The following is a 15,717-nucleotide window of genomic DNA, read 5'->3' on the forward strand; positions in this document are numbered from 1 at the left end:
AAAGAAAGAGTCCGGTGCGGTGTGTGACGGGAGTGTGTGTATGCCAGTGGTCGCCTGGTGGTCTCTGGCACCAAGATCCTTGTCCCCGGTTGCGTCAGTGGAGATGTATGTGTGGAAAGGCCGAGGGCGAATCTCTGATGAGGGAAAGACTCCAGCGAGCAAATTGGGGGTCCAATCGAGTGGCTCGCGACTTGCCAGGAAGGGACGGTTTAAATTGAACGTCGCGTCGTCTCCGAAGGTGGGGTGCTTGCTGCGTGCAAAGGAAAGGAGAGGGGAAGGTGGGACGCGGGACACGGGACCTGGGAGCTTGGCCTTGCTGCTTCAAGTTTGAGCTTGGGAGGGCTGGAGCTGGAGGGATGCGATGGAACGCGTGGAACGAAAGCCGTTATGTTCGATGATGTGGTTGCTTTTTTTTTTTTTTTTTCCGAAAATCGAAGAGATATTTGCCAAACGGTCGGCTGGTTAGCTGGCTGTTCTTCAGTTCAAAAAGAAATTAAGCACCTCAGAAAGGTACGAGCGAATGGGGTAGGTAGTGCAAAGAACAACGGAACAAGCTGGATTCCACAACTGGACCTGAAGGTGGGTAGCTAGCGTAGGTACCCGAAACTTGAAAGAACCATTGGTATTACCAGCAGCTTCTCCAACTTCATGTGTTCTTCCCCAAGGCAAAGGGGATCGCCGTCTACTTATTCCGCCACAAACTGATCAGGAGGCGCTAAGACCCAAGAAAATGATCGCCGAATCCCGACCAGATATTCTCAAAAGAGACTCGTATCCATCGACTCAGCAACGCGCAAATGGCCAAGCTACGTCAAGATGTTCAGAACGAGCAGTTCAAGACTTTATCCTACCAATACGGCAAAGTTAGGTATGAGAATCATCAGCCCTCCTGCATCCCAAGCTGTCCTTGAGCTCATGCAAGTCGGATTCCCGTGGTGATGACATTGTCAGGGGCTCAAATCTTAAACAATGTCCAGCTGGCAGCAGCTCGTCCGGCCAACAAAGCACGAGTGGGTAATTTCATTCCGCCAAAAGCCTCCGTGTTTCCCGACATCGAGATGAACCAGACCAACAAACCCCCCCTCCTTCTTCGTCAATCCCAGACACGGGCTCCCTCCCGCATCACTGCCAACTTCCACACTGGTTGATCAGTGAACAAACTGAGGATTTTCCCCAGAATACGCGAGAATGATGGATGCTCTCCAAGAAGCACGGGTATACGAGTTGCGAGAGAACCCGGACCAAACAAGGCCGTTAGTTATTGCACAACCTCAGCCACATGGCGCCAAGGTCCAAATTCTTCTGCCTCTTGCCCTATCCGTGTTGCGGCCCGGCCATTCCCGCCATACTCTAGATCACTGCCCCATGCCTGACCCTGTCCCACAGAAGCTATATCCGTCTGCTGGCCGAACTTTTGTCAGTATCCAAGTGTCGTGACTGTCTGAGCAGGTGGAATGACAGATTCCGAGGAGAACTTGCTGCTGCCTCCCGGGCTCCATGGAGAGAACAAGGTGAAAAATATATGCTGCATTGCAGGGTCTCAGATGAAGTAGTGCCTGCTTCTCGCCCATATCTTTTTTTCTGCTTTTTGCTCTCAAGCATAGTATGTTATGCCGAGAACAGATACTCCGTTTCCATGTCTCTGTCATTTTCCGTTCTGACCCCTGGACATTCCGGTAATGCAAGTAATATGCAAGCAATCGCGCCAAATAACTCTATGTTATCTTTTGGGTTGTCCACCCTCCTCCCCCTCTCCCTATGCAAACGAAAGCATTGCGCTCAACCTCATTTTCAAGCTGTACGAACACTTCGTACATATCTGTGCAAGAAGAATTAGGCATGTCGTGCATCCAATGTTCCCTAGAAATTGGACGAGAGACATTCATCCAACCTATTGCCGTTAATAGTAGTGCCAGTGCCTTGCATAAGCCCGACGTCTTAATATGCAGCCTGCTATGCAGCACTAGCCGTTGGTGTCACGGCTCAATCCGACACCACTTGTCCCGAAATGTGTGAGCCATTGTCAGTGTTCGTTGCCTGGCGTGCTGGCATAGTAGTATCGGCGTATCAAGATTCAACGGCTATGCCTGTTGAACTGGCACATGTGGGAAACATCAGGCGCCGAACGGTTCGTGCTGCTGGTACTTGAAACGCAGCGTGTGCACATGAAATATCGATCAGTCAACCCGCGGTTGATGCAACAGCCCTTGCTCAGGCCGAGAAAGCGAAAGGGACAAGTCCGGGTCTCTGGAACTGTGCGTGAAGCATCGAGGCCCTACGGCCCACGGCTACCGATCCGCCGGCCCACGCCGCAGGGTCCCCCCGGCTCATCCAATCTTCCACGAGCTTCCGAAGGGCCAGGACTCCCGGCCAGCTAGCGGGTGACCAGTCCAGAACCGGGAACGAGGTCTGCCACTGCGGCCAGGGTCGGCCGAGAGCAGAGGACATCAGCTGCCACAAGTGGTGATACCGCTGCAACGTCGTAACTTGCGGAAATATGGTCAAGGCTCTCTAATAAGAGCTGTCTCGAGCAACGTGGTGGTCCACTCGGGAATTGCAAGGGCACCAAGACCCAAGGGGCAATGAACTCTTGGTTCGTGAGCGGCATGGGGGAATGGCCGCGGATCAAGACGTTGACGGTTGAGCACACGTTGCTCTGATGGCACTTTATTTGAACAGCAAATGGGCGAGATAAGCAGTGGAGGGCATGTGCGTTTGACGGCAACCTAGAGATCAGTGCGGATAACTGATAGCCCATCCCTTCTCGAGCCGTTCGTCATCTGAGTACGAAACAATCGTAATGAACAGCTGTACCTGATATTAGCTGGTACACTGGTGAATAGTGATTCAACCACCTTGCTGCCGTGCAAAGGAAAAGCATGTTTCGATGAGCTTCAGTCGATGCGGTAGTCTCTTGTGTCAAAGCCGATGATTGTTGAAAAGGGCGAACCTTTTCGAAAGAAATCAACAAGGACGTGTGCAAGGAGTCAAAGGGTGTTTCATCGTCCGGGGCCAAGGAGCGGGCGTCAACAACGACTGGGTAGATAAGCTTGCGCCCATGTAACTGTGGTCGAAGACAGACGGTGTTAGTCGTCAAAAGTTGACGATGGCGACGCATAAAGATATATACCGGAGGATAGCTAGCTAAATGTTATATCCGTAGCTTGCTGTGATGTGTCGGAAGGGCGTAGACAGGCCGCAGACGAATTTTGTGAAGCTGTTGCTTGAAGTATTGTCCTGTTGCAATCAGCCTGTGGCTCCATGCTCTATTGAGTTCTCCGTGTAACATTGACGATGGGTCACGGAGTCGAGGTAAGGTTACGGAGTAGAGAGATGAGAGAAAGACTGAGCTCCAGAATAAGGTAGAGGCTAGCTTGATGTAGCATGCGCAGCTGGGTGCAAATCAATAAAGTGTCACAATTTATGGGATGCTGTTGGTGAAGGGATAATAAGAAAACGAGCTTGCCGCGCCTTGTGCAAATCACCGAGGTTGTCGTCGCCTTCCCTCCCAATTCCCAAATTCTCAGATCGTCTCAATTCGAATTCATTCTCGGAAGGCACTCATTTCCTTTCCTTTCCTTCCCTTCCTTTTTTCCTTCCAACCTCTCTTTTGGGCATCACCTCACTCTTTCCTTATTTCTGGCCAGTGCTTTCTTTCCATATTCCGTCTTGACTAATACGAATACTTCTCCATAACTTCCTTACCTGACTCTGGTACCTCAAGAGAACTTTTTTCTTTTTTGACTTTGGTCGTCGCTCCCTCTCGCACACCGAGGTGTTTCCAGCATTCCTGCTACCCAATCCTTCCTCGTTTCCTTCTTCTTCCATTCACTTGTCCCTTCCTGCCTCATTCACCCATTCGACACGGGTGCCTTTCTACAATACACGACCGACAACCTTAGAATTTATCGCTTCGTCCCTTCCTTGATCGCTCTCTGCGACATCTCGCCTATGCCAGCCCTGCTTCAACTTGCGCCGGAGCAAGGACGAACCCAGCATATTCGCATGCGACCGATCCGAGCAACGAACGAACGCCAATCAAGCCAGAGACTGAACTGACATCCTGCTGGCTGCGAATCGCTACGCCACCAGGTTCTGCCCTACATCTCGCTGGTCTCCAAACTTCCGAAGTCTTGCGAAACCCGTTTATCTCTCCCACCCGTACCTTCTCGCCCTTACCTTTCCAATGCTGGGCTAGGCAATCCAGTCAGGTCTTTGCGCTTTATTCGACGAATTACCTCTGCATCCCAGCCCAATCACGTGGAAGCCCAACAAAGAGCCATACCAATACCGACCGGTGTCTGCACTCCCGTATCTAATAGGTACTGAGGTGTCAAGTGGGTGACAGACTAGATCACCACCGGTCAACGCATAAGTATCACCTTATAACTACTACCATCTCTTTATCCCCTATTTACATCTCTCGAAGTATTTCTTCAAAGAATATACGCATGATAGAGAGTTAAGTACTGTGGAATAAAGAAGAGTAGTGATAGAAATATTTACCTGTACGCGACGGTGGTTTGAGCGGCAAATCATTCTGTCACACACCTGGGCGTATGCCCTTTTCCCTCCAATAACGACTGCATTCCCGTTCGCCGGCTCCCCCAGAGTCCCTTGTCGCCGAACCCCACCGACTAAGGCACTGACAACAGTGCGCTTGACGAGTTCGCCCAGGCATCCAGCAATCCCAGCATTCCAGCGCCGCTCATCGATCCTCCTCATTCGACAACCCGCCGACCATACAACTGAACCCGGCGAGGATCAGTCTGCTTGACCCAGTTATCACTCGAGCTCAGGACCACCGGACCCAGCCTACCCACGCGCCAGCTCAGTCGTTGTCATCCGTCTCTGACTGGCCACGTACCGCGTTGAATCACAGCAAGCTGCAAGAGGCGATTGTCTCTACAGAGGCACGCCGGGCCTGCTGCGTAGCGTTCAAGGACAGACAAGCACGAAAAAGCCGTCACCTCAATTCAAGGTTTGCCCACGAAACACTCAGAACAAATGTCCGTCACGGAAGCATCGGTTGCAGAGGCAGAGGCAGAGGCCAGCTGCAATAACACAAATACAATTGCTGGTGCCGTTGTTTCCTCTGGAGACTCGTGTTCCAGCCACCAACCACAGCGCCCGCTGCACGCGGAGGACCAGGCGCAGGCCCCGGAGGCCACTACTACAGCAAACCACTTGGACCTTGGCTTCTCTGACGTCTCCAGCCCGCATCTTTTCCAGCTAAACCCGCAGTCCCAGATTGTAAACAACAACACCATCGACACCACCGAAAACAAATCGTCGTCACGCCCGACAAGCGATAGCACAGCAAACTTAAAATCAGCAAATACCACACCGGTCGGCTCCCCTACGACAAATAAGGCAAAACAAACTCGCAAACCCTCACCCAACCTCGCCGCCCGATTGAAAGCGCTTGGCTTTACCTCGCACAAGAAGTCAACAGACCAACTTCTTGCTCAACAAGACCACATTGGCCGCTTGCCCGAAGACCAGATCCGCTTAATCGACGAGAATCATAAGGCGAGTTCCGTTGAATCGAAAATCAATCGACGCGGTCGCCCTTGGAAGGGCTTCACATCATCCGACGACTCGAGACCACAGACTGCATCTTCCACTGCTTCGAGAGAAGACCCCAACACTTGGATATTGTCATCCTCGCCAGACGTTGCCCCGGGCGCGTCTCTCGTCCTACCCGAGATCATAACAACTGCGCCCTTGGACATGGAGACACACAAATACCGTCTGCCTGACCACACCAATGGGAATGGTACCAAGGTACAACTTGAGACTCGACGAGAGCATCTCGAACGAAATGGTGCCCTTCCCGCCTCGGATCAACCGCCTCCACCTCCTCCGAAAGATACACCACCGGTACCAGCGGTTGAGTTCACACCTGATCTGGCCTCGTACTTCACTCCCGGTCACCAGCGACCCGGTTCCATTTACACGCTTTCCCGTGCATCCTTCGCCAATCAGCTAGCTCAACTAACATCACTTCAACTTCCCGATGCGGAGTCCTTGTCCAGCAAGGTTTCCGCTATTCCGACAGCGCAAGTCGCATCGAAAGCCTTGATCAACGCCGCAGAGCAAATCAGAAGTTGGATCTACAAGGCATCAGAGGTTATTGGAGGGTTGGACAGCGACGATGACGTTGAGTGGGCCGCGGCAGGAGGTCGCGAAGGGTACGAAGAAGTCGAAAACGCCATACATCGTTTCGAGAAATTGATCAAAGTATACGTTGGTGCGATCGAGGAACTGCAAGGTCGCGAAGACATTGCCGACGTTCCTCCTGAGGATCTTCATCGGGCTGTCTCCCAAATGGAGTCCATCATCGAAGAATGGGCCAACATCAAAGCAGCACTGAACACTGTCAAAGGGCAAGTCGAACTTGCGATGGAGTGGGAAGAACTATGGAATAGTGTGTTGGGAGATATCCAAAGCGAAATGGACGAATTGAGCCGTCTGGTCTTCGAGATGGAAGAACGACGTCACAAGTCTTTGATGGCTGCCGCAGGCGGCGATGGCGTCGATATCGGAGACCTTGAGAATATTGTGGAGGATACTCCTCCCCCCGTTGCCAGGATGCAGGCGCAAAACCGCTTCAGCCTCCCTGGTCTTCCGCTCAGTCCTGGGTCAACGTCCCCAGGAACGCCTACACCCACCTTGTCACAAGATGATTCAAGTCTCCTGGCCCTTTTCGCACGGATGCAACCCCTGCGCGCATCGCTGGACTTCCTTCCTATGCGACTCGCCGTGTTCGCTGCCCGAGCCGAGAAATCCTTCCCAACTGCTTGTGAGGAATTGGATATGCGACGCACCGGTCTCGATGGCAGTTACAAAAAGCTGGAAAAGGATGCCGAATCACTGCGTAAGGAGTTGGGTGAGGATCGCTGGGTCATTGTTTTCCGCGGAGCAGGACGACAGGCCCAGAAGATGATCGAGTCGGTAGAAAGGTCGATGATCAAGCTAAGGGAAGCTGTCGACACAGGCATGCATCTGAGCAGTCCACCGACAATGATCAAGAAGATCGAGAGTTACGACGCCAAGAAGACGCATTATGGCCCAGCTATCGAGCGAGTCTTGGCCATCATCGACAAGGGCGTTAAGGACCGGCTTACTGTCAATGGCGAGATTCTTCGTTTGCATGCCGAGATGCAGTCGAAATGGGAATCGATCAAGGACGAGATGAGAGAAATGGACGTGGTCGTGGACGAAGTGCAAGTAGACACCAGAGGCCAGCAACTGAGGGATTCTATCTCCAGCATGCTGTCAAATGACCGCTCGACAATTGGTAGTGGCCGCGATACCCCCGGCAGCTCTCCTCCTTCCTCGGTAATTATGTCGAGTCTCGGATTAGAACCAGTCACTCCCAGGAACAAAATGGCCAAGAACCGCTCTGTAAGCACCAACAGTCACTTGCCGCAGCCATCAGGAAGACGACAGTCGTCACTGCCAACACCTTCCTCTCAGCTGCCTCGCAAGCCCTTGGTACCTCGACTGTCGAACATGACTTCGAGGCTCGGTACCCCATCTGCGGGCAATATCCCCAGACCTGCTTCAACGCAACCGAACCGGCCTAGGTGGAATGGTTCGACAAACACCATGGATGTTGGAATTGGCCACAACTTCAAGCCACTGACCCTCACCTGTCCTAGCCCCTATGCCAAGAAGACATCGCCAGGCCCGCGGCCATCATCTTCCTTGACCCCGCGTTCCTCATCGCCCGGCGGTACGAGGTTGCCAACCCTTCGGAGCCCCCTAAACCGAGAGTCATCCGCGTCACCCATGCCCGAGGACACGCCCACGAAGAGAGCCCCATCGAAGTTGTCTTTCCGAGAGCGCCTAGCCTCACCTGGCCCGTACTCTCAGCAGACACTCTCTAAGCCACGTTTGTCTTCATCTGTCTCTACGTCTGGTCTTGAGTCTTCGTCAAGCCGACGTGCCTCTTTGCAACCACCCAAACTTCACTCATTTGCCGACCGAGCTGTACCAAGCCGTCCTGCAAGCTCGTTGGCATCGACACGTCGAACTAGCCAACTGCCACAGCTCAAGGCAAGCAGTACGACCGGTGGCATGGAAACCCCTCCAACACGATCTGTCTCGCGAAATACTACACGCAAGACTCTTCCAGAGCTGTCTAAAAGCACCTCCAGCCAGAAGCCTCGATGGAGGGGCTAGGAGTCTCTTTTATCCAGGCAGAGGAGAGTATTTAGTTCTCCGTTGGCAACAATAACGCAGCAAAACGAGTCAGTCGCTGAGGTAAGAGACAAACCCCGCTGGCGGACTTGACGAGGCATCAATGGCAGAAATGGCAGACACGGCTTGGGTCTTTCTTGACTTGCCTTGCCTCAGCTGTGTTGTCATTACAGCACGATATTGAATTTTGTACATATTCGAATACCCTCTTTCACGGCAGTGCCATTGATTGATCCTACTTTATTTGCTTTATGGCGAGGCGTCGGATTAGGATCCGTCGAGGGGCGTTTGGTTATTTTCACTCTTGGGCAGGAAGATACCTGCCTAACGGTCTTTTGAGTACTATACCAGGAGGGGGAATATGGAGTCTGGTTTCGGGCGAATTTGGGAAGGTCCAAGATTATCGTGAGCCGTCGCCGTCAAGATGGACTGCAACGGAAACCCCAAGTCGCGCTCCGACGAACGCGAGGCTATACCCTCAAAAACAAACAAAACAAAAGACACCACTTGTATTGCAATGGAAACTTGTATTGCAATGGAACGGATTGGACCTCGCGAACGGACTTTATACCCCTCATGACACTGATATTCCACGGGAATGGTAGGATGGGCCGCAGGGCAGGAGACGTTGCGTGGAGGGAAAGTTTAGATAGCTGCGCGAAAAGACGCAAATTGATAATTCGTATTTTCGAGGCCAAGTTGCTCGCGTGTCCCCACGGTTGAGTTAAGATTGAGTGAAATATACATCTCATTATCGCTCCAATGCTAGTATGCATCATGTTCATGCCATAAGATGATATCAACACGAAAATCAATCTTTCCAAATAGCTGTGGAAAGCGGGGTATATGGTCTCAAGTACGACAGAGGAGCATATGTCTTAATCATTCATGGTCAACATTAAAATGCCAAATTCTACCTATGCTGCGCCTGAGAAAATGCTTGTTGACCGGTCGACGCCTGCCAGTTAAACCAGTATCATGTGGAAACACTTGCTTTATCCCCTGCCATAAGATATGAATGGTATAAAACTTCTTCTCCCCCAACCTGTCCCAGCCGTTTCCCTCTCGTCTCATGAATACGTAGGTATCAGATGCAGTGGAGCATGTGACTCATGGTCCTTACTCTCTGCAATATCTTGTGTCCTTCTCGTCCGTCGTTTCCCATTCAGTGTGTTCAATTCCATACTGATGCACATCTCACACGTGAGCTCTTCTCATCGACCCCTTAATGTGGCATTAGCCCGATTCCGCTACCGCCACCGCCGCCACCGCCGCCACCTCTCCTCCCGCCCTTGGAGAAGTAGCTGGTCACGGAGCTGTTTCTCGAAGCTGTGTTTCCACCGCTGCTTCTTCTGTTTGCTCCGCCGGAAGCCTTCTTCTTGGTGACGCCGCCTCCTTGCTTCTTGCTTGCCCATGAGCTGGAGCCCTTGCGGCCCCCTGATTTCCGACCCCCTCGAGCACCACCACGCCCCCTCGTCGAAGTTGACGATGAGGCTCGGGTCGGAGGCGCTGTATCTAGTTCCTTCATCCTCTCATTCCACTCCTGAACAGAAGGTGCGAGGGGAGGCGGTCCGCTACTAAAATACTTCGAAGATTCCTCTTCCTCTTCCTCTTCCTCGTCATCCATATCCTCATCCTCATCGGAGCTGATCAAGTCGACGATACTCTGCTCACCAACTTCCATATCTTCATCATCGTCCGCAGAGCTGAGCATTGCCTTGTAGTTACTATGAAAGCGTTTGATCAGGGGAATAAATTTGTTGCCAAACTTGGCCACCTTTTCTGGCTCGATGCCCGGAATTTGACGCATTAGAGGGAGGGTGTCTGTCCATCGAATGGCCATTTCTTGAAAACTCTTCTCGGAAAAGAGAGGTTTTCGTAGTCCCTGATCGTTCCGCAAAGACTCCTCGAGCTGCTTGGCCTCTTGAACGAAATTGTGGACGACGTCTTGGTGCAGATCGCCAAGTGCTCCCAAGCGCATGTCCTCCGCGATACGGGGCCCAACCACCTTGGAAGCATTCCCACGTTTAGGAGGGGGAGGCAGTGGCTCAAAACCATCATCGGACTCGTCATCCGACATGACAAAGCCATCCTTGATGTAGCCATTTGCGTGCAGTGACAGACTTTGCTCTTCCATCTCTTGCCTAAGCACCTCATCTTCCTCATCGGAATCGATGACAGTGGCAAGGGACTTACCCTTTGAGCTCTTGTCTTGTGTTCTTCGAGCTTGCGCCGGCGAAGACACGTTGGTCGAAGGTGGCAGGCGTCTTCTCGGCGGTTCTTCCCCTAGGTCCTGCTCTTCATTGTTCTTGCTCTTTGGGGTCCGCTTTTTGGGTTTTGGTGCCAATGGTTCCCTATTCCTATCAGAAACCTGGACTGATAATAATAGTTTGCGGCGGCCATTGAGAAACATGTGGGCGTTGCGACCAGGCTAAGAACGTTTTAGAATTACTGAATGTAGCCGGATATAAGCAGCAGTGGAACTTACGATGAGATACTGGATCGCAATACCGGCCCTCTTGTTCACCACGTTCTCCTCCTCTAGGGCCTCCTCAGCTGTAAGTCTATCAATGATGCGTTCGAGTTCATGCTTCTTCATCCCCTTTGCAATGCCATGGGGATCGTCAGGATGCGGGTCTATGGTCTTTTGGTACTTTTTGCCCATCAGTATCTCACTGCACTGATTTATAGTCAGGCGTTCGTGGAGCTGGATGGTCTGTATTGCTCCGACGGCAAGTTCAGAGAAGTCTTGCTGCTCAAAGACAGCACCGACTCGACAGTTGTCGCAGGTCTTGTCACACTCTTGAGAGTCGAAATGTTCGCCAAAGTAGCGGAGGATCTCAACGCGGCGACAGTCTTCTCGGTTGTCGCAGAACGCAGTGACTCGATTGAGCATTATTCTTTGCCGTTCTTTCTGCGCATGGCTTCCTTCACCCTGAGAAATCATCTTCTTCAAGGTGGCAACATCCTGATAGCCAAAGTATAAAATGCAGTCCGAAGGATTGCCGTCTCTGCCCGCGCGCCCTGTTTCTTGGTAGTAGCCTTCCAAGCTCTTGGGAATCGAATGGTGAATAACAAAGCGAACGTCAGGCTTGTCAATACCCATGCCGAACGCGATTGTCGCTACGACGACGTGGATCCTGTCTGCTTGCCATTCTCGCTGTACTCTGATTCTGTCTTCAGGAGTCATCTGCGCATGGTAATGACTTGCTTTGACGCCATACTGAGAACGCAGCTTCTCGGCGACTTGCTCTGCAGTCTTTCTTGACAATGTGTAGATAATTCCACACTGCCTGTCGTACTTAGACATAATCAAATCAGCGATCTTATGGATCAGCTCCTTCTCTTTCCGTCGAACCTCATACGTGAGGTTCGGACGATTGAAGCTCTGGCTGAAGACCTGGCAGCTGTCCATACCTAGATTATGCTTGATGTCGACGATGACGTTCTGGGTCGCTGTCGCCGTAAGTGCGATAATGGGAACAGTGGGAAAATGATTGCGGAGTTTTCCTAGTGCCTTGTAATCCGGTCGAAAGTCATGGCCCCATTGACTAACACAATGTGCCTCGTCGATGACGATACGTGCGAGGCGCTTGTTGGAGTAAAGACTGGTCAGTGCCCTCATGAAGTTGTCGCTGTTATTTAGCATCTCTGGCGTGACGTAGAGCAACTGAATGTAGAGCTCTGGACTCCTCTCTTTGAAAGAAGAGAAAATCTGGCTTCGCTTCTGAGGACTCGTCTCACCGTTGAGCGAAACAGCTTGAATATTGACAGCTGACATGTGATCCACCTGGTCTTGCATAAGACTAAGCAAGGGAGAGACGACAATCGTAATTCCTCTCGTCTTTCCGCTAGTGATAATAGCTGGAAGTTGGTAGCAAAGGGATTTGCCGCCTCCGGTTGGCATCAACACGAAAGCATCTTTGCCTCCGAGAGTAGCGTTGATAGCTTCTAGCTGATTGGAGCGAAACCCTCTCATCCTGAATCTGTCTTTCAGAGCTTTCCTCACGTCTGCTGACCAGGGATGTTTCATCAACTCCGGTGGCATCGACAACTTCGCTTTAGAAGGCTCTCTCTTCTTTAGAGGTTCAACGGTCTTTGAAGGCTGAACAACATTACCCGATGTCGAAGCAAGTGCACTACGGCCTCTCGCTGTTTCGGCAGATGAAGACTGCCGGAGCTCGAAGTCGTGAGCAAGCGCAAGCATGTCCGCGTCCGCATCGTCGCCGTAGTCGCTGGACATGTCCTGGGCGCGAGGGCCCACTTTCTTAGGAGGACTCTTCCGAATTGGTGTCGGTCTTGATACAGGTGGCAGGGGAGGGTTGAATGTGCCGTAATCGTCTTCAATGTCATCGAAGAATTCATCTTCGAACTCATCGCGTCTGCGAGACTTGGCACTTGGTGCGACGGGCTCCACACTCCTTGGAGCTGGCGGTCGACTCCGGGGAAACGGCGGCGAAGAGTGATCCCTTGGATCAGTAAGCCTCGATGACCCGGGGAATTGCGTCTGATGAATGACTTGACTATCCATCTCCGTGGGCCCTGGCATGTCCCTGGATGCCCTGGAAGAGATTTTGTGGCCAGGTTGCGTGCCCATGACCACAGACTTGGATCTGCGGTATTCTTCGATGAAGGTTCCGTCCACTATACCAACACCAGGAAGAAGTTCATCGATGGACTGCTCCAAATCTTTGAGTTTATCGGCGAGTTCATCTAAGCGATTCTCTTCCTCTTCAGTATCGCGACCTTGGTCATATGCGTCGGCAATCTGCATTGCAAGAGATTCTCTCTCATCTTCAAGTGCTGCATGTGCACTAAGCAGCTCGGAAACTTCCTCCAACCCGGCCTGTTGTTTCAGCAGCAGTTCCTTTGCGCTCTTCAGCTCGGCGCGATCTTCTTTGGTGCCTTCTCGTAAGACCCTGGCATAGTCCTTCAGGTTTTGGTCGCGCTGGTCTTGAATCATCTTCTCCCTGGCCTTCAGGGAGTCTCTATTATTCAGGATGAACTTGAGCACAGCAGACTTTTGTGTTTGTGACGAGGTGCTTTGCTGGGACGTGGATTTTGTGGGTTGGTTCCGAGATGGCGAGGGTGCATAGCTCGTCTCAGCTGGTGCGTTGTGGTTTTCGGGTTGTAGCACCGATGACTCAGGCTTGGAGGGTGTTTCGGGAGCAACAAGCCCGTCAGATAACATAGTGTCGTCAGGAGGAATCGATGCAGGTCTTGATCTAGAGTTTGTAAACGGCATAGTCGAGCCTGTATGGCGACTTGGCGTGGCAAGGAGCTCTTCGTCAATATCCCCGTCATCGAACTCGTCATCCGTATCTTGTATTACTCGAGGTCTGTTGCGTTGCTTCTTTGCTTGAAGATCTAGTGACCCGACTCTGGTGTTCACTTCCGGACTTGACGAGATCCGCAACGCCTTGCTTGGTGTCCGGCCAAGAATCTGCTGACCTCCCGAAGCCATTGGCAATCGTCGCGGTGTGCCGTTCCCACTAGAGTCTTCGGAAATTTTGTAGGTGCGCTGGGTCCGACTAATTGTTTGTGTGATGGTCCGCTCTTCAATGACCCCTTTATCGGTAGTTGCTCGACGAATACTGGAGGGAATGGTCCTCGGTCCCTTAACCGAGCGACTACCCTTCGGCGCAGGTGTTCCCAACGTCTTGTAGATGTCTGGAAACTCGTCCGAATCTGAGCTCAAGTCGCCCGCTTTGCTCATCTCGGTGCTCTTCCGCTTCTGACCTCGTTTGCTCAATGGCTCTGGTCTTGACGCATGTTCCTCATTCCATACAGTGACTCCATCGTCAAATCCCACTGAGTCTGATGACAAAACGGTATCGTTGCCAGTCAGGTCGAGAATTTCGTCATCGTCGTCGTCGAGAAAATCTGGCGTGGGTGCCGGCGCCGGCTTCCGTCTTCCTTCCTGTGATGATGACGGGGCAGCTCTATTCCGCTCGTTCTGTGCATCTACAGACAGAAGGTCAGTCACTGTGCTGTTAGAGAGAGCAAATGTGTACTCACCCTCCTGCTGAAGCTTGGCCGTGTAAGCTTGCTGGAATCTGCCACCACTCGTTGTCGAAGACGGTGTCAACAGTTGCTGCGGCTGCGGTTGCTGTTTCACTGTCAACGAGGGCTTTCTAGGCTTCGTGGAAGATGTCAATCTCGCCATGGACGCTGAGTTTCCCGTTATTGCCACCCTAGAGTCCCGTGGCTGTTCCACCGCATCCGGGGCATGGAGTGCAGGTTCAGCATGCGTTCGGCCAGGTATTGATTGAGGATTTGGACGGGTCGGAAGCTCTTGTTGGGAGCTCGAGCTACCGAAACGGCTCTGAGACTGCGAAGACTCGACACCGGAGGGGTCGCGGGCTGGTGGAAAGGCGAGATCGGTGGGTTTAGATAGCGCGACGTTGCTTAACAGCCAGGAGAGATGGCCCCCAAGGTTGTTTCGAGTCATTTATCCGACTGCAGGCAATGTACCTGGGGTGTTCCGAACGTCATTGGGAGACGTGTCTAGGCACAGTTGAGGCTCTTTGGAGGTCGTTGCAAGATTGGTCGTTGGTGTTTACACCCAGACCATCACGTTGAAGGTGCCAACCGCGTTTGCTCCCCCACACACTTTAGCTAGCGTGTTGTCGCGTCTCGGCTTAGTCATTCTCACACGCCGCATCTCGTCTTCACGTGATCTGGCGCTCAGTTTCGGGTGCCACTTCTCGACAACCACTTCTCATGCAGCCAATTGCAACCACTCTTCACCCGATGCTTTACATTGTATGCACGACGATAAGCTTGCTGTTTGAGCATGATTACCTTACCTTAGACTTCGCGCTTCGATTCAGCTACTCATTGACAAGCATTCACGGGACCTTACAGTATAGAGGTTCTACAAGATGAATTCTCGTTTGGGAGAATGTATGTGAATCTATCCTCATATGTACACGAAGTGATTAGCATCCCCTTCCGACTGTGAGTGACTGGAAGCGTCGGTTCTTTCACCCAGCTCCATTCTCTCAAAATTATACAGGTTGCTACGTTTGTGTAGAGAGAATGACTGCAGAAAGACCTCCAGCAACAATAATAACACAGTTCTCCTGCAACGTCCTTGTCAGATGTGTGAAGACAGCACTTTACACACAATCCCTGTAGCGCTCGCGCAGGACGATCGGCTAGCCCATGCACTCCATGCCATGTACCTACCTTAGGCAGCGTGGGGCTTCCCCGGACGAAGCAATGTCCTTCTTATCTTTCCGATTTTTAATGGCAGTTCCGAAGATCAATGTGGAGGCGGAAGGAAGGGCGGGACAGCCGCAAATCCGGCACTTCGAGAAGGTGCGGGCAAAGATCCATGATGCCGTAGGTAAGGTTGAATCACGGAGTCCTGTATGACCTGCAGGTTTCGGTACTCAATCAATGTCACTGTCGGACCAATTGTTGTTGGAACTCACGGGGGAAGATTTATGAGCAATTGTAGATGGAGCTTAGATTGCGTAACATGAAATTATTTACCAAGAATGC

At 52.0% G+C, this 15,717-nt stretch overlaps 2 protein-coding genes across 2 annotated transcripts; one reads left to right on the forward strand and one right to left on the reverse strand.

Annotated features, from left to right (window-relative positions):
* Nucleotides 1-5,733: 5,733 nt before the first annotated feature.
* On the forward strand, nucleotides 5,734-8,190 carry BDP55DRAFT_543525 (karyogamy protein; the record flags this gene model as incomplete). The annotated part of the gene is made up of 1 exon (XM_060568414.1): nucleotides 5,734-8,190. The coding sequence occupies one exon, from the start codon at nucleotides 5,734-5,736 to the stop codon at nucleotides 8,188-8,190; it is 2,457 nt and encodes an 818-aa protein (XP_060434445.1).
* A 1,243-nt stretch (nucleotides 8,191-9,433) lies between these two features.
* Nucleotides 9,434-14,374, reverse strand: BDP55DRAFT_543277 (RecQ family ATP-dependent DNA helicase; the record flags this gene model as incomplete). Its single annotated transcript, XM_060568393.1, has 3 exons — nucleotides 9,434-10,639; nucleotides 10,697-14,172; nucleotides 14,227-14,374. The coding sequence occupies 3 exons, from the start codon at nucleotides 14,372-14,374 to the stop codon at nucleotides 9,434-9,436; spliced, it is 4,830 nt and encodes a 1,609-aa protein (XP_060434446.1).
* Between the last annotated feature and the right edge of the window lie 1,343 nt (nucleotides 14,375-15,717).

This window comes from Colletotrichum godetiae, assembly GCF_030913485.1.
Source record: "Colletotrichum godetiae strain CBS 193.32 chromosome Unknown BDP55scaffold_5, whole genome shotgun sequence".
In the NCBI taxonomy this organism is placed as follows: Eukaryota; Fungi; Ascomycota; class Sordariomycetes; order Glomerellales; family Glomerellaceae; genus Colletotrichum; species Colletotrichum godetiae.